We start from the raw sequence: 23252 nt of genomic DNA, 5'->3' as shown, positions 1-23252 counted from the left end.
CGGGCCCGCTTTGGGCCTGGCTGGGCCGGGGGTGGCCCGGCATGCCCCGCTGCCGCGTCCGGACGGCTACCGCGACGGTGCCGGAGGCACGGGCCTCCCGCACGACGGCGGTGGAGGTGGTTCCCTCCCGCCCGGCGTCGGTGTTGCTGCTCCCGTCATGGTGAGCTTCTCTCCGGTCCTCTTGGCCTCGTGGTGGTGTTCGTAGTGAGGCGGCGTGGGTGGCGGCGCTACTGCGTTGGCGCATGGTGGTGGGCGACGGTTTGGCGGGTGGGTTCCGTCCGGTTGGGAGGTTGGGGTTGGTATGCGGGAGAAATCCCTGCCGGCTTCGGCCCCGACGCGGTGACACCTGCGGGTGCCACCATTCCTTCCTGGAGGGTGTCGGGAGTTTCCACCCCCACCTCCCTCCGCGTGCCCGGGGAAACCTGAGGACTCGTCCGGGCAGCAGCGTCGTCGGCGTCGCATCCCTTCTTGGAGGTGCTGCTTGGTACGCGGCGGATCGGAGCCTTGGTCTGTGGTGATTTGTTTCCGGTGGGCGCCGTGGTGGCGGGTCGTCCGCGCTTTGCCAAGCTGCCGTGGTTGGCATTTGTTTCCTTTTCTTTTTTTCCTGGTGTGTTGTGCTGCTCGCCACAGCGTTATCTGTACTCGGTGTTGGTGCTTTGGAATACAAAGCGGGGGGAAACCCTTTTTCGGTAAACGTACTCCCTCTATATCAAAATAGAAGACATTTTTTGACACTATCATACATAACTACAACTCACATAATTGAGAGAATCAGAACCTAATACAAATATGTACCAAATTGGTCTCTCCCATATTGTTACAAAACTATAAAAGGTCAATTTTGTTCACACCAGAACAGAGAACTGTTTGTTGGTGACAGAGAACAAATAGAACAGCCATGAACAGTACATCTATATCCGTTGCATATAAAGTGAAAGTTGGAAAAGAAAATCTATTTTTGTCTATGGAGTCACAACCGAGGTCGTGGTAAATCCTTCATGAACGCCTAAAGCGGGAAACAGTGTCATACCGAAAAAAGCTTTCGCCCTGCTTTATATAGAAAGCAAAGATCAACAATGTCTGGTACAACCGCACTCACCCACCACAAACGCACACACACACCCAAGGCAGGATACATAGGCGCTGAGCGCAGCAACACAGTCCCTAGCACTACAAGAGCCGCCGGGGGCTACAATCGAAGAAGTGAAGCCGCATATGACGACCCGTGGGCTTCAAGGCGGTGCCTTCAGGAAGGATACGGCACCGGAGCGTCGCCACCGCCCGATCCGAGGATCAGAGTTTCCCCTGGAGCACCACGACGGGCAATGATAGCCGCGACGACGCCTTCAAGAAGGGAGTGACCTTCGCCGTCTTTCGGACAGAGTGTCATACTGCCAGGTACACGCCATCTTTTGCATAACATTCTGTTGCATGGCATCGATGCAACTGAAGAAGGTAATCCTCCAGATGTTCCAGAAAAACAATGTTCCAAACCATATCCAGAAACCAAAGACAGTTCCAGCAATCACTGAGTAGGACAGCCACAAAGTCTCAAGTTCATGGTGATGTTCATTTGGCTGATCCAGCACTGTTGCAGAACTTGAATCATGCTTACATGGAGTGCTCAGGGGGAGACCACAAAGTCCCAGGTTGTTGCTGTATATTGACGGGTCATTGAGTGTTTGGAGCTGATTGCCTGTAGGTATCTCTCCTGATAGTAGATTGTTGGACATATTGAGCAAGCTTAGGCACAACAAATCTGATATGCTTGGAGGAATACGGCCCCAGAGTTTATTCCAGGAGAGGTCAAGAGACTCCACATTTTTCAAACTGCCAATGTTTTTTGGGATACCACCGGATAAATTATTTCTTGATAGGTTCAGGAACCGCAGGGCTTGATGATTTACTAACTGAGCAGGAATCTCACCTGAAAGGGAGTTGCTTGACAAATCAATACCAGTCATAAGCGTAATTGTCTTATGGAAAGTATAATCACGTCCCTTCCAGATTATGTCCATCTGAGTATCTGACCATCATATGAATAATTGTCTTATGGAAAGTATAATCACGTCGCTCGTTTGAATGAGTTGTTGGGCCGCGAGTCGGGCTTGTCGGTGGGTGGGCCGGTTCTGAGTGAACCGGCCACGATGGCGTGTGGGCTTGTGGACGCAGGGTATGAGGCCCGAGGCAATATACATCCTACGACTACACCCCCATGCGGACGTCCGGTTCCAACTAGGGTTCGTAACGGAGGCAGACGACCGTGCTTTGCTGATCGCGGCGGAGGGCGTGCTCCTCGTATCCCTCCTCTCCAGGCGATGGCGGGCCGTGGAGTCCCTACTGCTAGTGGGATGCCTCCGGGCGCTACGGGCCGCGGAGGGCCTACGCAGGCGCCGGCTGTTGGGCGCGGCGGAGGCGGCGCCCCTGCGGGGACGGGTGGCGGCGGCGCCGGTGTGCCGCTTGCTGCCGGCAGTGGAGGTGCGCCGCCGCCTCTGCGAGCGGGTCCTGGTGCGGGCCGTCCGGGGACGGTCGTAGGCGGCCAACGGGCACAAGGGGGCGGGGCCACTAAGACCGCTCCGGCTGGCCGCGGGGTGGCTGCTCCGGCTGGTTCTCGCCCGGCGGCGCCGGTGATGATGGCTGCGGGACAAGGTGGTCCTAGGCCGACGTTGCCGACGCCTGGAGTTGCCGCGGGCCGAGGTACACTGGTAGCAAGGCCTCCGCCTCCGGGTGCTCATGGCCAGCACCCCGTGGCATCGCAGGTGGGAGCTAGACCGCCGCACTTTGTGGCTCGGCAGGTCAATGACGCGGCGACGCCAGTGTTGCAGCAGGCTCAGTGGGGTGACGATGGCTACAATGTGTATGGATATGGACAACACCGGGGATCCTCGTCTACGGGTGGCGGACGGGGGTATGCCTGGCAGAGTGATGGTTCTGCTGAGAGGCCTTTCTTGGGGCCGCCAGGCGGTTTTGTCAAAGGGGCTGCTGGGCCGGCTAATCGTAACAGAGGCGGTTTCCGTGGCAATCGTGGCCGAGGAGGCCGAGGGGGTCGGTACCGTCCAAGGCAACATCATACTTCGGTTGAGACGGTGGTCGACGCTTTTGCTGAGGAGACAGACTTGTCTTGCCAGGCTATGGATGTGGTGACGGAACTGGCAGCTATCGAGGTTCCGGTTGAGGTCGATACTCAGGCTATGTCGGTGGAGGGCTCTGACAGATCTGAGGTGGACAGGGCTGCAAAGTTTGCTAAGAAAAAGGAAAGAATGCTTTGTTATCGATGTGGCGATAAGGGTCATTTTATTGCTGAGTGTGTGGCTGTTCTTTGTGATACTTGTGGTAAGCCTGCACACGAGTCTGGTGCGTGTCCGCTGGTGCGGGAGCAGACACCGAGCCTTATGACATATGGTGTCTTCTGTTCTGAACTCACATTTTTTGAGTCACCGACTGAGAGGGAGGTTCCTCAGGAGGAGCACAGTACGACAACTGGGGTAGTGAAAGTAACTAGAGGACAAGTGTCTGATGCTCAGATTATTCAGCGTCTCCGGGAGCTGGCACCAGGAGACTTCCATTGGGAGCTTGTCAGGCTGGAGAACAACTTATTCAGGGTTCAGTTCCCAACTGTGGAGGACTTACAGAGGTTGCTAAGCTTTGGGATGTGTAAGGTCCTAGGTACAGAGGCCATACTTGAGTTCCAGGAGTGGAAGCTGGTTGAGCCCCAGGGTACACCCCTTATCCAGGCTTGGTTGCGCTTTTCGGGGGCTCCGTCTGAGCTTCTGCAGGACGCCAATGTGGTTGCTAGTCTCGGTATCATGGTGGGAAAGACCGAGCGAGTGGATATGGCTTTTACTCGAGCTCATGGGATTGCTCGCCTGTTGGTCAGTATTCTGGACATCAACTTCATGCCCGACGTGGTTAAGTGGGCGTTTCGTGGGCAGGTATACAGTCTTGAGATTGAGTTCGAGGATGATAGCCTCTTTGCCCAGGCTCCAGCTGCCACTGGTGATGACATGAGTGAAGGTGACGACGATACGGCGGGTAAGGAAAAAACGGCCGATGATTCTTTGAGTGAGATGGCCAAGAGGCCGGAGCCGACGAGTAAGGCAGCAGGACGAGGGGCGGCGCCTGGAGCGTCTGTGCCGGCGACCACTTTGAGATTCGGTTCTTTTGGTCCTGCGTCTGCACCACCGAGACTGTGGAGTGAGCGGCTGGAGTCTATTGAGGAGTTCGAGTACTCTTTACCGGCGTTGGATTTTGAGGACGCGGGTGTGGAGGGTTCTGGTGGAGGTGCGAGGTTGGATATTGTGGACTCGCCTACTTCTACGTGCGGTGACGTGGCCGTGGTACAGGAGGGGGGTCCGATCTCATCTGGGGGTCCGGATCAGGGTGCTTTGGAGGCCCCCCCCTCAGCTTCTTCCTATTGAGGATACCAGGAGAGACGATGGGACGACGGTTGGGGGGCCGGGGCAGGTGGCCTCCGCTCCTCTTACGCCTGTGGATGGGCGGCCACTGCAGGCGGCAGCTCAGGTTCGGTGGGAGGGTGTGGGGCAGGTGGCCTCAATGCTCCCGTCTGCTTCGGTGCCCGAGGGGGGCGCCCCGTTTGGGACTGTGGCGTGCACTCCGGACAGGCGGTCCGGAGTGGATGGGGGGAGGGGGCAGGTGGCCTTCGCTTCCCCAGTGCTGGACTCGGCGCTCTCATCTGGTAATGGCGACCAGGTGGATGTTTGGGGAGTGACAGGCGGTCGCTCTCCGGATAAATTCTCGCGGGAGGAGGTCATTATGTTTGGCGGGATACCGGACCAGGCAGCTGAGGGCCGACGCATGAGTTGTCGGCTTCAGAGCCATCCGGAGGTGGACGACATGCAGCAGCGCTGTGCCGTCAGGGCGGCCAAGCTTCGTGAAGTCCAAGTCACAACTGGTATGTCCGTAAATACTTCCAATACTATTATGCATTTCTCGCACGATCAAATTGTGGATAAGGCACACCAATTAGGAATTTCACTTGGTAGTAATGAGGGTGAAGTTACTAATTCTGTTAACGATTTGCTTGATCTAGAAGCCGAGAGGGCTTTAGAAGTAATTCGTAACTTAGCTGCGGTCAAACCAATGAATGACTCTGAGATTGATGCCTTGGGAGTTCGAGTACTTGATAATTTCTGTCATGACCTAGCACCGCCCCTCCAGGAGCCGGAGGAGGAGGACGAGAATATAGGGTTGGAAGTAGATAACCCAGCGGTTATGGGCACTTTGGACCGGGAGGGCCCGACCAGCCCTAAGCGCAAGTGGAAGCGCAAAACTTACTCGATGTCCGCAGTCCGTAGGAGCGCTAGGATTCGCACGGCTAAAAAATTTCATGATGACATATGAAAGGAATCTTTTGGAATAGCAGAGGTCTTAAGGACTTGGCTAAAAGAAGGTTCCTTGCGGAGGCATCTATTGAGCATAGTTTGGACTTTATTGCCTTGTCGAAAACGGGTAGAGCAAATTTCTCACCTCAATTTCTCAATACGTTGTCGGGGGGGGGGATGGACTATGACTGGCATTGTCTTCCGCCGAGAGGCAGGTCGGGGGGAATCTTACTTGGTGTTAGATGTGACTCTCTCGAAGTTCGCAGTGTGGTCATGGGGGATTTTGCGGTTAAGTTCAGGGTGCGGTCCAAAATTGATGGTTTTGACTGGGCTTTGGTGGCGGTGTACGGGGCAGCGCAGGCCGAGTTCAAACCTGATTTCCTGGCAGACCTTGTTAGAGTCTGTGGGTCTGAGCGGCTCCCAATTCTGGTTGGGGGTGATTTCAACATTATTAGAAGGCGCGATGAAAAGAATAATGACAATTTCGATGGGAGATGGTCATTTATGTTCAATACCATTATTGAAAGCTTAGATTTGAGAGAAATTGAGCTTTCAGGTAGGAAGTTCACCTGGGCTAATGCGATGCCAAATCCAACATACGAGAAGTTGGATCGGGTTCTGGCTAGTGTTGCTTGGGAACAGAAGTTTCCGGTTGTAACTGTTCAGGCTCTTTCTCGCGGGATTTCTGATCACACTCCTTTGTTGCTCGATTCTGGTGGGGCTACTTACTCGGGCAACAAAAATGTTTTCTCTTTCGAGCTGGCGTGGTTTGAAAGAGAAGGATTTTTGGATCTTGTTGCCAGAGAGTGGGCCAGAGATGTAGGAGGTACAGGTGCCATTGAACGATGGCAGAACAAGATTAGGCATCTCAGAAGCTTCCTTCGTGGGTGGGCTAAACATCTAGGTGGAGTGTATAAGGTCGAGAAGGAAAGACTCCTTTCACTTATACAAACCTTAGACATAAAAGCAGAAACTATGGTTCTGTTACCCACTGAGCTTCATATTAAGCATGAGGCTGAGATGAGGCTGAAGGATTTGCTCCGTGAGGAAGAATTAAAGTGGGCATTGCGGGCAAAGGTGAGAAAAGTTGTCCAGGGGGATGCGAATAGTCAGTTCTTCCACATGATTGCCAATGGAAAGCACCGGAAGAAGAGGATCTTCCAGCTAGAGCAAGATGAGGGTACAATAGTCGGCCAGGACAACCTGAAAATCTACATTACTGAATACTATAAACGGTTGTTTGGACCACCAGAGGAGAGCTGTGTATCCCTGGATGAGTCTAGGGTTAGCGATATTCCTCAACTTACTTCTGTGGAGAATGATGTGTTAACTGCCCCTTTCTCGGAAAAGGAGGTTTTCGAGGCTATTGCCAAGATGAAAAGTAATACGGCACCGGGGCCGGATGGTTTCCCGGCTGAGTTTTACAAGAAGTGTTGGCATATTATCAAAGGGGACCTGATACCGATGTTCCATGATTTGTTCTCGGGACATTTGCAGCTGTTTCAACTTAATTTTGGAACGATAACGTTGTTGCCTAAGAAAACAGATGCCGTGAGAATTGAGCAATTTCGGCCTATCTACCTTCTCAACGTCAGTTTCAAAATATTTACCAAGGTTGGCACGATCAGGCTTACTCAGATAGCGCACGTTGTAGTTCAACCTTCTCAAACGGCTTTCATGCCGGATAGGAACATCCTCGAAGGGGTTGTCGTCCTTCATGAAACGCTACATGAAATTCATACGAAAAAACTAGATTGGGTTATTTTCAAAGTGGATTTCGAGAAGGCCTATGATAAAGTCAAATGGCCGTTCCTCCAGCAAGCTCTACGAATGAAGGGTTTTGATGAGCGCTGGAGACATCAAGTGGAAACGTTCACGCAAAAAGGCAGTGTTGGCATTAAAGTTAATGATGACATAGGCCACTACTTCCGAACGCACAAGGGTCTGAGACAGGGCGATCCTATGTCGCCTATTTTGTTCAATATTGTGGTTGATATGTTAGCGATCCTGATTGGGAGGGCCAAAGAGGCCGGTCAGGTGGAAGGAGTGGTGCCTCATCTGGTGGATGGTGGTCTGTTCATCCTGCAATACGCTGATGATACAATCATTTTTATGGAACATGATTTGGCCAAAGCGAGGAACATGAAGCTAGTGTTATGCCTTTTCGAACAATTGTCCGGGCTGAAGATTAATTTTCATAAAAACGAGTTGTTCTGTTTTGGTCGAGCCAAAGACGAACAGGAAGCTTATACACAATTGTTTGGGTGTGAAATTGGGTCTCTACCTTTCACATATCTTGGTATTCCAATACACCATCGTAAGTTAACGAATGGTGAGTGGAAGTGCATCGAGGATAGATTTGAGAAGAAACTAAGCTGTTGGAAAGGAAAACTCATGTCTTATGGAGGCCGGTTGATTCTGATTAACTCGGTGCTCACGAGTTTACCTATGTTTCTGTTATCTTTCTTCGAGGTACCAGTGGGGGTGAGGAAAAGGCTAGACTTTTATCGTTCTCGCTTCTTTTGGCAGAGTGATGAGTCTAAGAGGAAGTACAGATTGGCCAAATGGGATATTATCTGCAGACCAAAGGACCAAGGAGGACTTGGTATTGAAAACCTTGAAGTCAAAAACAGATGCCTCCTTAGTAAGTGGCTGTTTAAGTTGTCGTCTGAGACAGAGGCAACTTGGGCGCAGATTTTACGTAGTAAATATCTGCACTCAAAGACTTTATCCCAAGTCACTCTCAGACCTACAGATTCGCCGTTTTGGAAAGGGCTCATGAGGGTTTAAGGCCGCTTTCTTCAACAGAACGAGATGTATTGTTGGTAATGGAGATGATACGCAATTCTGGGAGGATATGTGGCTGGGTGACGCGCCTTTGGCTACACAATATCCAACACTATATCGTATTGTTCAGCGTAGGGACGCTCTTGTTGCGACGGTGATGCACTCTATTCCTCTAAACATGCAGTTTAGGAGAGTGCTTGTTGGACCTCGATGGGAAGCATGGCTTCACTTGGTCCGTAGGCTGATGGACGTTCAGCTAAATCCTCAGCCCGACCAGTTGCGTTGGAAACTAACTAAAATTGGGGTGTTCGCGCTAAAATCGATGTATATGGATACCATTAATTCATCTGTGATACCTACGACTAAGGAGGTCTGGAAAGTTAAGGTTCCTTTGAAGATTAAAGTGTTTATATGGTTTGCATAAACAAGTTATTCTTACAAAGGACAATCTAGTTAAGCGCAACTGGACAAGATCTACTAGGTGTAGTTTCTGTGATCGGGATGAGACTATCAAGCATTTATTTTTTTGATTGCCCGTTGGCACAAGGGTTGTGGTGCATTGTGCAAATTGCCTTTAATATTACTCCACCGAGATCGATAAACACGTTATTTGGGGCGTGGCTGTTTGGGATTGAGTCCGAAACAGCCAGACACATTCGTGTAGGAGTATGTGCGTTATTATGGGCAATTTGGAATTGCAGGAATGATTTGGTTTTTAACAGGACAACAAATATTCATTTTTTGCAGGTGTTATTCTGGGCTACGGCGCTGATCCGTACTTGGTCCTTACTCACTCCGACGGAGGCCAGGAAGCGTTTGGTTACTGGATCTGTCCGGTGGGAGACGGTAGCGCGGGATATCTTCAACCGGTTTGGATGGCGATCATGTAATAGGATAAGAGTTTAGTTTACCTATCTGCTATTTTGCCAGCCGGGCTGTGGCTTATCTCATTTCTGCCTTGCAGTCGATGCTCTATGTGAGCTATAGGCTGCTTTGGTTCCTTTTTCTGTAAGACCTTTGTTCAGAACCTGTTTATTTGTTTAATAAGAGAGGCCGTATGCATCGATCTGATGCAGAGGCCGGGGAATCCCCCCTTTTCAAAAAAAAAAACATATAAGGCATATCCCCAAATGTTTCAAAGCTTGCAAGGATAGCACTTACATCCATTTCTGGCGTTGTCTCTATCATGTAAGTAAAGTCTGCGAAACTTACTGGAATAGAACCTGTAAGATTGTTGTCAGCTAGGTCAAGCAACTGGAGATGAGAGAGTTGCGATACCTCCCAAGGAATACTTCCATGAAACATATTTGACCGTAGTCGGAGAATTCTTAGCATAGAGAGGCTAGCTCCTATCCATGAAGGAATTGTGCCAGAAAACATATTGTCTCCAAGATCCAAAATTACTAAGCTTTCCAAGTTCTTTATAAGAGACGGAAAATATCCAGAGAAGCTGTTGTTGGACAAATGTACTGATTTTAATGGAGAAGCATCATTCGTCGAGGTTGTGACTTCTCCAACAAAGGCATTGCTTGACAAATCCATGTATGTAAGATTAGGCAGGTTCCATAAGCAACCAGGGAGCATTCCAGACAGGAGATTGTTTGATAGGTCCAAGAACTGTAGATGACGTTGCTTACAGAAATCCTTGTTGATGACACCTGTCAACCTGTTACTGGACAAGAATATGTAGTTGACAGATAGGAGCGACAAGCTAGCTGGAATCTCTCCCTCCAAGTGGTTGCTGCTAAGGTCAAGGAATTGTAATAAGAATGATAATTTACCAAACCCCGATGGTATCATGCCTGTAAGATGGTTATCGGACAAGTCTAGCACCCGCAGGGAAGATCCTAGCTCCGCGGGGATTGAGCTGTTGAAGCAGTTGCCAGAAAGGAGGAGGTACTGCAGGGACTCCCATCTGCTGACCTCCCGTGGAATGCTTCCGGTGAAGGAGTTGTTTGCAATACTGAAAAAGCCAAGTTCAGTCCAGTTTGAAAACAATTCTAGCGGGATGTTGCCACTGTGAAGGTGGTTGTTCCCGACATCAAAGGTTATAATTTGGCCCATCACTGAAAAGGACGGTGGCAAACCTCCAGATAGCATGTTCAACGATAGGTGCAAGGACTCAAGACTAGTAAGGTTACCGAATTCACTCGGTATGAGTCCAGAGAACATGTTGGAGGACATATCAAGAAATGAGTAAATTGCAAAAACCCACCACAATTGGGGACCCTAAGTCACAAAACCGCCACCATTCGATTTTTTTTCAAAAAACCACCAAGATTGTGCTGATAGTTTTCAAAAAACGCTGATAGCTCGATTAAAACCATTTAATTGAAAACCTGACAAGTGGGCCCCAATGACAGGTCCACGTGGTGGAGGAGAGACGGCGCAACTAGTCAACCCCGTCTCCTCGCGACTTTTGTCGACGCGCTCTCGCGGCTCCGTACACGCACGGGGGCTCGCGGCTCCGGCCAGGCAGGCCGCCGGCTGACGAGCCTCCCAGTACCGCCGGCTTCTGCTCCACACAGCACCACGCTCGGCCGCCTGCCATGGCTCCCAGCCACAAGCCAAACACGGATCGAGGACAGGCCTAGGAGGTCTTGTGCCGGCCTCTGGGTGGCGAAGCGGCCGTCGCCGGATTGCATGGGGGCGTCGGGAGTAGACCACGGTGGGTGGCGCCGGACTGCAGGTGGTCGCCGGGAGAAGAACATGAAGGGGATTCGCCGCTTGCTACTGGACTACGCAGGCGGCAGGGGAGCACGAACTGCTTGAGTTTGTCGGCCATGGCGGCGGCCGTGCTCGGAGCTCGCGGGGGATGGCGCTACAGCGTGAAATAGAGCAGGGGAGATGGAGGGAAATCGATAGGAGCTCACTTCGATGCAGCAGCGAAGCTCAGTGGGCTCGGGGCAGGCTTGGAGGCGGCGAATCGAAGGCGAGGAGCGGCCGGTGCAAGCGGCGGAGAAAGGCTCGATTCGGCCATCTCCGGGCGTCCTTGCTCGAACCCGTTGGCGATAGACACCAGCGCGAAAAGGCGGAGCTAAGGGACATAGTCTGGCAGCGGTTCTTCGGCGGTGGCTACGCCGGCTATGATCGGCGGCGAGGCAATGCTCTCGGGCAGCCCAGAGGAGACCCGCGGCAGCGCGCATGACGCGGCTTAGACCAGGCGACAAGGTAGAAGGGAAGATGGAGGAGAAATAAGGGCGGGGTGGCGACGGCTTGGCTTGCCGGCGGCGACCTGCGGTCCGGCGTGGGATCCATCCGGATTGGGGCGGCGGCGGCTGTGCACACTGCGTGCACAATGGATCGAGAGCAGGAGGACACAGAGATGTGTTTTTTTATTATATGTGAGATATCACACTGACATGCGGGTCCCATGTCTATTTTGACGGTCGGTCAAACGCCGTTAGTTTTGTTTGCCACATCATCACTTGTGGTGGGACCTGTATGTCAGTTTTAGCGTTAGCAAGTGCTCATATGTGCGATCAGTGTTTTTTAAAAATTGTCAGCACAATGTTGGTGATTTTTTGAAAAAAAACCGAATGATGGTGGTTTTTTGAATTAGCGTCTCTAATTATGGTGGTTTTTTGCAATTTACTCATCAAGAAATAGTAAATTTGGAACCATATCTGGCAGAGTCTCAGGTATTGAACCCGAGAAGAAGTTACCTGATAGGTCGAAGTCCTTCAACCTAACGTTGGTGCGGTTCAGGATGAACTGTGGAAAAGTGCCGTTGAGATTGTTATCATTTAGATGTAAGGTTTGCACGGTGGACAAAGGCGAGAACTTGGCAGGGTCTGGGTTGGTTAAGTAGTTATTCCCAAGATCGATATAACGAATCCATGGGAGCTTGCCGAGTTGATGGGGGATCGCACCAACAAAATAGTTGTTGCTCAAATCCAGGTAGGCCAAGGTGAGCAGCAGCGATATGTTTTCTGGGATGGTACCGATGAGGTTGTTGCCGCAGAGGTCAAGTGTGGTGATGTTCCGGAATGCCGGGAAGTACAAGGCGTTGAGCGTGCCATTGAGGCTGAACCAGGATAGCTCGAGTGCGGTAACATGGCCGGCATTGTCACAGGTGACACCGAACCAATCACAGGTCGATTCGGCATGCGACCATGATGACAGGTAGGTGGAATTGAGCAAAGTGGACTTCCACCGGAGGAGTGCTTCTCCTTCCGGGCTGATTGCACTGGCCATGCATAGCAGCATATGCAAAGCGCAAAGTTGTCAAAAATGAGAGCTTGTATTGTGGTGCCATCGCTCAAGGGTGTGGCTGGGTAGACTCTGTGTTTGCCCCTCCAGTCGAACAGCCAGCATGTCTATTATAGGAAAGATTTACTGCTCTTGAGATGTGAGCTGCGTTGGCAAGAAAATGGAGGTCATTACTCATTAGTCAGCAGTATAGGTTGGCAACAGTAGAATGGGTCAGCAGTGGGTTGGCAGTCTATTATACAAACTTGTCTGGACGGGCATATGTCTACAGAAACTGAAGACTTGGTCATCCTGTGAAGAAAACACCGAATCTGTCAGTGTACAGGACCCAGCCAACAATGAAAGCTGGCCAGTATGGTGGTGAATGAGACCGACGGCCATGTATATATGTGGTTGTGGTGAATGAGAGTGTCCATTAACAGAAAGCCAAGTCACCTGCCCAACTGCATTGCCCAAGTAACACAAGCTAGTCAATATCTGGGAGCTGACTGTTGAAGCTCCTTTTTCCCCTGAGGACACACAAGCTCAGTTCAACAGTGCCATTGTGTCACGGAAGAGAAGTCGGTCAATGGGAGTGACCACAAAGGTTCAACATCACTGTTGCTAGAACAAATTACCATCCATGAAAATGGTTTCCAAAAGGAGCAGCGAAATCAAAGAACAGGAAAAAAGCCAGAAAATACGAACATGATCTAGAAAAGAATGACAAACTAAGTAGTATCACAGGCCACAGGAAAGGAACTTCCAAAAAGTCGCAAAGGAAAGTGATAACTCTTAATTAAGCAACAGCGCTCTGTATTTGAGCTTCTGTATCTACAAATCACCTAGTTATCCAGGAGCTCTTTTATGGTACAAATGCTAATTTCAGTATCCCGGCAAACCTGCTGTGCTTCTGAGAATGAGATGCAGAAGCATATAGGAATTAGTTATCACAAAAAGTAGACAGAAAAGGTAGGTTACCCAAACAATAGCCGTAATGCAAGAGCACAACTTCGATAGATGCAAATACTGAGACGGTTTACATGCTGGTAAACAACCGAGTCTGCAGGTTAACTTGAAAAGAGACGATAAGACACAAGTATCCAATGGCTGCACAGAACAGAGCCTGCATCCATGAAATGCAAACCAAAAGAATAATGAAAACTCAAATCTCTAGAAGATTACAGTATTAAAATTACAGAACACTAATCAGGCTGGAGGAACAATCAAACTAAGAACTGTTCGAGCAATCGATTGTGACTTCGGAAAAGAAGAAGATGACTGGAAAGAGTGCACAAGCTCCCGGTCAGAGAAGGCATGCGACAGGGTGTACTACTCCAGTAAAAAGCTTTGCTTGATAAGACCAAATGTGCAATACAGAGAGTAGTATTTGGTAAGATGAGGATACCATACACCATACACAAACACATATCGCAGCAACTGCAAAATCAAGAAAACAAAAAAAGCAGCCACAAAATAGTTGAATTGGTTGTCTATTTCCTACTACGACTAGTACAGAACTGTAATTTTTCCCTCTCCCTCCATATGACAAATCAAGCACGTAATCTCCTTGCAGGGAGAAAATCTATTCACCATTCAAAGGGGAAAGAGCCAACTTAATTTCTGTTTGCATCCTAAAAAACTTAAATTTTTTTCCAAATTCCAATTTTTTTATTTCAAAGCAATGTATGGATTGCTTTTTATTTTGTGACTATAGGGAAGACGCCAAGATGCACACGCATGCATACCAAAACACACACACACATTCACTCGATCGTCATCTGGTCGCACACTTCACCATTGAGACATCGTTGAACGCTCTTAAGGTTCTCAACTTAATGTTGGGTTTCGAGGAACCTTGTACGCACACCATAGGAACATGTAGCACTGAGATGGAATAAGATAGCATGTCCTGGTGTGACAGGCAAATGACTGGAAGAAAGTCGTCAGGTTCCATGTACGGCAAGCTGCCGTCGTGGGGGTGTCATTGCCAGTGATGTGGCACCATTTTCTCCAGGGAACAATTTTAGAAGAGAAGTAGAGCGTGTGATCCCCTTGAAGACCGTTACATGTAGTTAAAGCCTTGATACAGATGCTGTATCGGGAGAAGTACTAGAATATGGAGTAAAATTTCAGTGCATGCTGGAGGTTTCACTATTTGAAGGGGAGGTAGGCTTCAAGGCAGTTCCAATGTATGCTAACTAAAACTGCTATTCTACTCTGAACAACAGGAAAAATCATGCACAATAGGCTTTATAAATATTATAAGATTTACAACATACACTTACAAAAGCATGAGCGAGACACAAACCATTACCCTGACTAAAGCTACACAACAAACTTGTCTAGAACCTTGAGCAAAATATGTCCACTGGAACATTGGTAATTCTTGAGCGTACTGGGAACAGAAACAGGTATAATTATCACGACGCTTACATCTTGCTTCATCTTCATTTGATGTGGTATCATTCAATACTTGGACAACTTTCTATACCTCGGATATGCTTCATCTTCCTCATAACTTTCTGTTGCATGGCATCTATGCAACTCAAGAAAGCACATCTCCAGGGCTTCCAGAAAAACAATGTGCCAAACCATATCCAGAAACCAAATATTGTTCCAGCAATCACTGAGTAGTACATCCACATGGTTTCAAGTTCATCATGATATTCCTTTCCCACATCCGATGTGGTCGTTGGACTTGAACCATGTTTACATGAAATGTTCAATAGAGAGCCACAAAGTCCCAGGTTATTGCTATAAATTGACGGGTCATCCAATGTTTGGAGTTGATTCCCTGTAGGTATCCGTCCCGATAGAAGATTGTTCGAGAGATTAAGGGAACTGAGGAATATCAGGTTTGATATGCTAGAAGGAATAGGACCTGATATCTTGTTCCAAGAGAGGTCAAGAGATTCTAAAAACTTTAGGCTGCCGATATCCTTCGGAATACTACCAGATAGACAATTTCTTGACATATTTAGTAACTGGATGCCTCTAAGATTTGTCAACTCCAGAGGTAGAACACCAAAAAGAGAATTGGCAGAGAGATCAATACCTGTCACAAATGCATCTCTTCCCCGGAAAATGTAATCCTGTCCTTTCCAAATTACGACCATAGTGCCACTGTATATATATCCAAAGGTGGCATATTGTAGGATGATTTTTATACCTGGCTGCACCGTGGGTGCCTGCCTCATGAAGGATAAGTTGAGGAAACTTTCTGGTATGGAACCTATAAAATTATTCTCAGCTAGATCAAGCAGTTGGAGATGGGAGAGTTGTGATAGCTGCCAGGGAATACTTCCATAGAACATGTTTGATCGGAGTCCAAGAATCCTCAACAAAGGATTGCTTTGCCCAATCCATGCAGGAATTACACCAGAGATATTATTGCTCCCGAGATCCAAAATAACAAGGCTTTGAAGTTCTTCAACACAGCTGGAAAGCAACCTGTAAAGTTGTTGTCTGATAGGTGCAGGGACCTTAGTGAAGAATTACAACTTGAGGTAGGAATTTCACCAGCAAAAGCATTGCTCGATAAATCTAAGGATTGCAAATCTTTCAAGTACCAAAAGCAACCAGGAAACTCACCAGACAACTGATTGTTTGATAGATCCAAGAGTTGCAAAAGTGTTAACTGACAAAAGGCAGATGGCAATTCTCCCATGAAGCTGCTGTTGTTTTTATTTTTGGCCGCCTTGACAGACGGCAACTGCCTGTTGTCAATATTAGGTATGATACCCGTAAACTTGTTGCCAGACAAGATGAGAGCAACAAGATTTATCAGCGCGGACATGGTTGCAGGAAGCTCTCCGTCAAGGTGGTTGGATCTGATGGCAAGGAATTTCAAAGATGTTGCATTGCCGATATGAGATGGTATCACTCCAGTAAAGTGATTCTTTGACATGACCAAAAACTGCAAGTTCGGCAAGCTGCCCATCTCTACTGGGATGGAACCAGTAAAGTTGTTGTTTGAAAGGAGGAGAGTGATTATCTCTTTACAGTTACCAATCTGCGATGGGATGCTTCCAGCTAACAAGTTTTTGGCTACATCGAATACCGCGAGGTTGGTCAAGTTTGAAAACAGCTCTGCCGGGATGGTACCATCGATATAGTTGTCATGTACAATGAACCAGGACATTGCTTGCATCCTGGCCAAAGATGGTGGCAAACTTCCAAATAGTTGGTTATGTGCCAGGTCCAAGTGCTCGAGATTAGTAAGGTTCCCCAGCTCGGGTCGAAGAGTAGAAACCAAACCAGCATTTCTGATATTGAGTTGCTCTAGTAACTGAAGCTGCCCAAGAGAGCCTGGGATCAACCCACCAAGTGAATTGTTGCTTAGTGAAAGAACTCGCAATCCAGGTACCATCCCAAGCTCCTCTGGGATCCCTCCTGTAAGATTATTTTCGTTGAGAAGCAGTATCTCAAGCTTCTGGAGCCTCGAGAGTGAGCGAGGTATCAAGCTAGAGAATCCATTAGCTGACAGATCTAGATACCTCAACCTTGGGACCATTTCCGGCAGTGAATCTGGTAACAGCCCTGAGAAGTCATTACCTGACAAATCAAGGAATTGCATCCTCACATTGGTGTAGTTGAGGATAAATTGTGGGAAGGTTCCACTGAGATCATTGTTAGCTAGAGATAATAGCTTCAGGCTGAACATAGGCGAGAACTTGTCATATTCTAGGTTAGTCAATTGGTTATTTCCCAGATTAACCTCAGCAATTATTGGTAGCTTGCTGAGTTGGTAGGGGATGGCACCGACAAGATTGTTGTTGCTCAAGTCCAAAATGGTGAGCGTGGGCAAAAGGGATATGTTTGCTGGGATGGTGCCAACAAGATTATTGCTGTTGAGTTTGATCTTGATGAGATTCTGGTACGCAGCAGAGTAGAAGGCGTGTAGCGTACCATGGAGCCCAAAGCCGGAAAGGTGGAGCTTGGTAACATGTCCGGCAGCGTCACAGGTGACGCCAGACCAAGAGCACGTAGAGTTGGCAATTGACCACGAGGGCAACGGGTTGGCACCAATCAAAGTGGACTTCCATCGGAGTAGTGCTTCAGCTTCAGGGTTGATTGCCTTGGCTGCGCATACTAGCAGGAAAACTGAGATGTGGAAGAGTTTCTGCAGTGCCATTGCAGCAGGTTATAGTGTTGGTAAGAAAATGGCAAGCTGCAGGGTGCTCTATGCATTGCATTTGGAAATAGATAGAGTACACACAGAACGAATGCACAATTGCACAAAAGTACAAATACATTGTGATGCTATCGCTGAACAGGTATATGGGTGCAAAGACTTCAGAGTTGGGGTCGTGGGAGGGAAATAACAAATCTAGAGTCAGTGCTTTCAGGCCACACTCTTGGGCATCCTGATTCCCAGCCTCACAGGGAAGTGACTAGTAGTCTCCAGTAAGGTCATAACCGATGACTGACTATGTGTATGTCAGCTCACGGTGCCTCCAAAATGTCACAAAGAAAGAAAAACGAGTACAACCCTTCATCTTAGTTTGCCCCTGTGGATGTGAGCTTAAGTACTAAATCATCAGATTATGCAAATAAGTTTTCAGGGACGATACAACAAGATTGTTTTTGTTTAGGTTGATGAGGTTTTGGAAAGTTGCAGGGTAGAAGGCATGGAGTGTACCATTGAGGTGGATGTTAGGATATACACGGCCGACGGCATCAGTTGCAGGTGCCGCTGAACCATGAAGACGGAGAGTTGGCCATCGACCACGAGGACAGTGAACTGGCACCAACCAAAGTGCTTCTTCCAAGTTGATCGCCTTGGCTGTACACATTAGCAAAAAAAATTGAGATGTGGAAGAATGCCGCATCTAACAGTAATGTGACTCAGGAGAAGCCCAGCCAAATGTGCCTGATAAAACAATGATATCGTAGCAATTTTAGAATTACAGATACTAATCAGGCGGGAAGAACAACCAAATTAAGATCTGCCTGGGCAATCGATTGTGACTTTGGAAAAGAAGACGAAAGGAGTGCACAAATTCCCAGTCAATAGAGCGCGTGGAATGAGGTGTACTAGTTCAACATCTTGCTAGATCAGACCACATGTACAAGATAAGGACACCACATCTCAGACAAACAAATTTCACTTTCGTAGTTGCCAAATTAAAAAAAAAAATAAGGCGGCCAATGAATTTACAGATGATGACATAACGAGGTCTCATATCTCTTTCCTCTCCATTGTAGGAAAAAACAAGCGGATTAAATATTGAAGAAACGGCCTAAGAAATGCGTACCTTTCCCAGAGACTCCTAGCCGTGGTTGGTCTGTCGACCGGCGGCCCCGACGAGGGTTGGGGAATGGGCGCTCGTGCGGGGCAGTGGTGGGCGGCGAGGTGGTGCCAGGCGGAACGGTCTCGTGTTTTGGTAGGGGGTGCTCCAAAGCCGCGCGGCGGCGGGGGAGGGCGACGGCGGCACTGCCGGCCGCCGAAGCGAGGCGGCGAGGTGCAGCAATCGGCAGACAAGCATGAAGATTTTTTTTTTCGAGACATTGACAAGCATGAAGATAAAAGTCAGTAAACTAAGTTGGGCCTTCGGCCTCCCCCAAAACACCGTTGCCGCCTTCGGCCTCCCTCAAAACACTGTTGGGCCTTCGGCCAGGCCCAGTGAAGAGACCACTCACTCTCTCAGTCAGATCGAATTCTGAATTAAGAAGTTTAATTCGTTTGCCAAAAAGTGTAGTGTATAAAAAATGGGGGCTACTACGCGTCCGCCACGGTCGCCTCGCGAGCCGTGGGATCTGACATGGATCTAGTGGGGTCAACGTCTTATCTCTACTTTGCAACAAAGACCTTGTTGCACAAATATTTGTAATAGAGGTTGTGTTGCGGGATTTTTGTGCAACAGAGGTTGTGTTGCGGCATACTTTTGCAATAGAGATTGTGTCGCGGATTCTTTTTGCAAGAAAGGTCTTGTTGCGGATATTATTTTTTGCAACAAAGGTCTTATTGCATCTTTTTTGCAACGAAGGTCTTGTTGTCGATTTTTTTTTTCAACAAAGGTCTTGTTGCACATTTGTTTTTTGCAACAGCGGTGATGTTGCAGAAGTGGACGGCGCCCTGCATCATCGGTCTCGAGCAGGTCTTCTTCTTCATCACCCGGTAGCAGCAGAAGGGGCGTCGTCGATCGAGAAGAGGGAGGAGGAGAGAGGGTGGGTGGTGGCGGAGGCGGCCAACGACCGCGACGGCCGAGCGCGTGCTTGCCAGCGGAGAGGATGGATGATGAAACAACGACCGACGTGTGGATGCTTGAGAGAGAGAGAGAGAGAGAGAGAGAGAAATCGATCCATGAAGAAGAGGAGTAGTGAGCGGTGACTTTTGTGAGGATAAGGATCAGGACATGGTAGACACAGATATTTTTGGACACCAGTGGGCTCCTGCGACCAGAACACGTGACGCAATAGGCAAACGATCAAGTCCAATCCAACGGCCACGCGCCCGATCGATGTAATGATGTCATCCGCTGGTTGAGGGGAATCTTTTCTCTTAATATACTGCCTCCATTTCTAAATATAAAACGTTGGGGCAATTTAATAGTATTTCTTTTAAATGAACGAATAAACATAAAAAAGGCAGAACAAACTTAAAAGGAAACATACAAATGTTACATTTCTTTAAAATGAAATATAAACTAAACAAGAATCAGAAAGAAAAAAGAAAAAGAAAAAAACCCGAAAAACTCGTCTTGCTCAAAAATACGCTTAGAAAACCGGTTGAAATCATGTAAAAACCGCCCAGAGTGAGCACTATCGTGTAAAAAAACTAGTGTCGTGAGCAATACGGCGAATCCTATTCGATGCATAGGGTGCATAATAAACTGACTTTTTGGGCAGAATAGACACAAAAGTGGCCAGCCCTTTACCGAAAAAGACTTTCGTCCCACTTTACATATAAAGCAACCACCGAAGCCACAAAGTCAAAGAAAGATCACACCACAAACACACGCACACACACGCCGCACATGAAGTAGCACAACACACGTCGCACACGAAGTAGCACAACACACGGACACATAGATTCTGCGGAGGGCACAGCTGAACAAACCCAAAAAACAAAAAACAAGTGGCGCCCAGCCCTTTACACACCCTTTCGCATGGGCAGGCCCACTTAGATCTTTCGCTTGTGATGTACGCAGCTCTTATTTTAGGTGACTACAACGGGACCTCACAGGGTTGACGCACGTCTGGACCAGCCCACCAAGCCGCTCTTTGTTTCGTTTCCTTTCGCATGCGACAAAAAAGCAGGAAATAAACAGCGAGTACAAGGGATCATTCCCACCACCGCACACTCCAACCGCGAGCCATTAGCCACTACACCAGACACCACCAACTGAACATAAAGGTGCAGAAATCTATAAGAACAGACAGCAGCGTTGAGATTTGGAAAACATTTTGAAACCATATCAAAAATTGCGAGCAGTTTTAAAATGCCGCATTTTTTGGAAAAGTGAAGATGTTTTGTGATTCTGATTTGAAAATGAAACACGAACAAAATTTGCAAACCCAAATAGAATCCAAAAACGCGAATAATTTTCAAAAAGGTATCTGAAAAACTAATAAATTTCGAAAAACTCGAACATTTTTTGAGATTGCGAACAGTTTTTAGTTTTTAAAAAATGGAAAACAGGAATATTTTTTTTAGTTCAGCAACAAAAAAGTTAAAACACAAACTTTTTTAAAAAACAAAATTTGTATTATACATTTTTTGGAGATGCGAACAAAATTTTAAACATGTGAATATTTATTCAAATTGTGAACAAAATCGCAAAAGTTTTTTGAAAAATGAACATTTCTCTGAATTTGTGAACGAAATTTGAAAATGAGAATATTATTTGAAATTCCTGAACATTTTTTGTAACATGAACAAATTTCTAGAACTGTGAAATTTTTCAAAATGAGAACATTTTTTGAGATTGTGAACAATTTTTATAAATGAGATTACGGTAGTTTTTTTAAGCATGAACATTTTTGGAAAATGTGAACAAATTTTTAAAGGAAGAACATTTTCCTGAAATTTCAACAAAAGCATTTTTTTAGAATCATGAACATTTTTTGAAACTTAAGAACATTTTTTAATACCCGACCATTTTTAAAAAAAATTGAAAAAAAAGCATTCGCAAACATTTTTTGAAAATCCCGAATATTTTTTATTTTATAAAAAAAATTAAGCGAAGATTTTCTAAAGGCAAGAAATTTTTTCTATGAAGAACAATTTTCGAACATGAACTTAGTTTAAAAAAGATAAAATAACCGGGAAAAGGAAAAAAGAAACAAAAAAAAGAAAACAAAACAAAAAGAAACAGAGATAAAAACACAAAAGAAAAAAAGAAAACCCAGTAAATGAAAAAACCGGTTCAAGGAACCTCCGTTGTACACGCAAAAAACTGGGCCGTCCCATCGCGTTGCTGCTCGGTCGCTCGCCTGTGAGAAGCACCGGCAGTTTGACGCAAAGAGCGTCAAATAGGATATTCCAACTACAACGGCTTACTAAAACACACATGCATATAAAGTTTAGCAAAACGGATACTAGCAGGTTTGATTCCCATTAACAGTTCAGTTTCCAACCATATGAGACGAGCAGCCTCTCTCATGACCCCATTAATTTTTTTCATTTCCAACTGCAAGATCATACCAGTTTTTCTCCTTCGAAACAGAAGCCCTGCATCTCCATCTCCCACATAGAAAAGGTCAGGTATTCCTTTGTTCACACACAACTGATGGCCTCTCGCTCTCGCTCAAAACAAAGGAGAGTGAGATCCGCATGAAGTCCACTACACTCGCACAACTGCTCGTCCGCCTCGCCTCCAATTCCTCTCTACGCGATACGGGTGTTGACACCAAAGCATGGCCAAAAACACAATTAAGATGGCTCCAAATGAGAAGTTCCTCAACATGAAAATTCTTCGTCTCGTCGAGACGAAATATAAAAGGCGAGAGAAAAATAATATCTACCAATAGGACATGTCTTAAGTAGTCCCTGTTTGCTCCTACATTGGATGCCTCCTCGGAGGAGATATTCTTGGTCTTGCCTGAGCGTCCTTTGTCAACAAGAGCTTTTGCACCAGTGATTCGGCTCTCAAGATGGCCTCGAATTAAAAAAAATTCAACACAAAAGTTGTTCGTCTCGTTGAAATGATTAAAATTGCTTTTGGGCACATCTCTATCCGAGAACGTTTACTACCTCAACCATGACCCACAAGGTGCAGCCAGCTTTTAAACCAAACAATTTTGGAAAGTTCAGGTCAAACATTGAACCCAAATTAGGGTATTGAACAAGAATCCAAACCCTTTCCTTGTACGGGAATTCCAGTCGTCTCTTATGTACATAAAGGGTGACGGCTGATTGAAACAACACACAATCGTAAAACCCATCTACTTTTTACCCTAGTTTTATCTCTCTCCGGTGTTTTCTCTCTCGTTCTTCGTGTTGAAGGGCACGATCCTTGAGGCTCTAACAGCGAGCGAATCGACTTGCGCAACCCATAGCCGCCGCGCATCCAAACGGGGTCCCTCCTGGGCTTATGGGGTTTCGTGTCCTCAAAAGTTCTCGCCGATTATCACGCGAATCGCACCTCTGGTAAGACTCCTTCGATGTGAGTTGCGGTGCACCACCCTCGGTGTTGAGGGTACATGGTGATATGTTCATGTGCGAACACTGGTGTTGCTGGCCATCGAGATGGTAAGGAAGACACACCTGAATCGGCGTGTGCGTGATGTTGCTCTCCCTCCTCATGACCTCCTCCAGCACGCCCGACGATCTGCCTTGCCTCCATATTCTCTTTGGGCGTTGGGATACGGGACGGACCATTATTTTGTCTCCAACCGCCTAGGCTATAGATCTTCGATGAGGGGATAACTGATGAGGCCTTTGTGTGACATTGTTCTACTTCTATTGTGATTAATTAGCTTGAA

General features: G+C 47.4%; 1 protein-coding gene and 1 pseudogene across 1 annotated transcript; both read right to left on the bottom strand.

Moving 5' to 3' along the window:
- Positions 1-1051: 1051 nt before the first annotated feature.
- LOC123139055 (probable leucine-rich repeat receptor-like protein kinase At1g35710) lies at positions 1052-12341 on the bottom strand (the record flags this gene model as incomplete). Its single annotated transcript, XM_044558872.1, has 6 exons — positions 1052-2018; positions 3617-3625; positions 7634-7637; positions 9241-10358; positions 11365-11416; positions 11725-12341. Coding segments are annotated over 6 exons (2472 nt in total), but the record flags the coding sequence as incomplete, so codon positions are not given.
- A 2234-nt stretch (positions 12342-14575) lies between these two features.
- Positions 14576-18815, bottom strand: LOC123136432 (LRR receptor-like serine/threonine-protein kinase GSO1; annotated as a pseudogene).
- Between the last annotated feature and the right edge of the window lie 4437 nt (positions 18816-23252).

This window comes from Triticum aestivum, chromosome 6B (genome assembly GCF_018294505.1).
Source record: "Triticum aestivum cultivar Chinese Spring chromosome 6B, IWGSC CS RefSeq v2.1, whole genome shotgun sequence".
NCBI classification, from domain to species: Eukaryota; Viridiplantae; Streptophyta; class Magnoliopsida; order Poales; family Poaceae; genus Triticum; species Triticum aestivum.
Note: the sequence above shows the minus strand (reverse complement) of the source record. Positions and strands in the feature narration are given on the sequence as shown.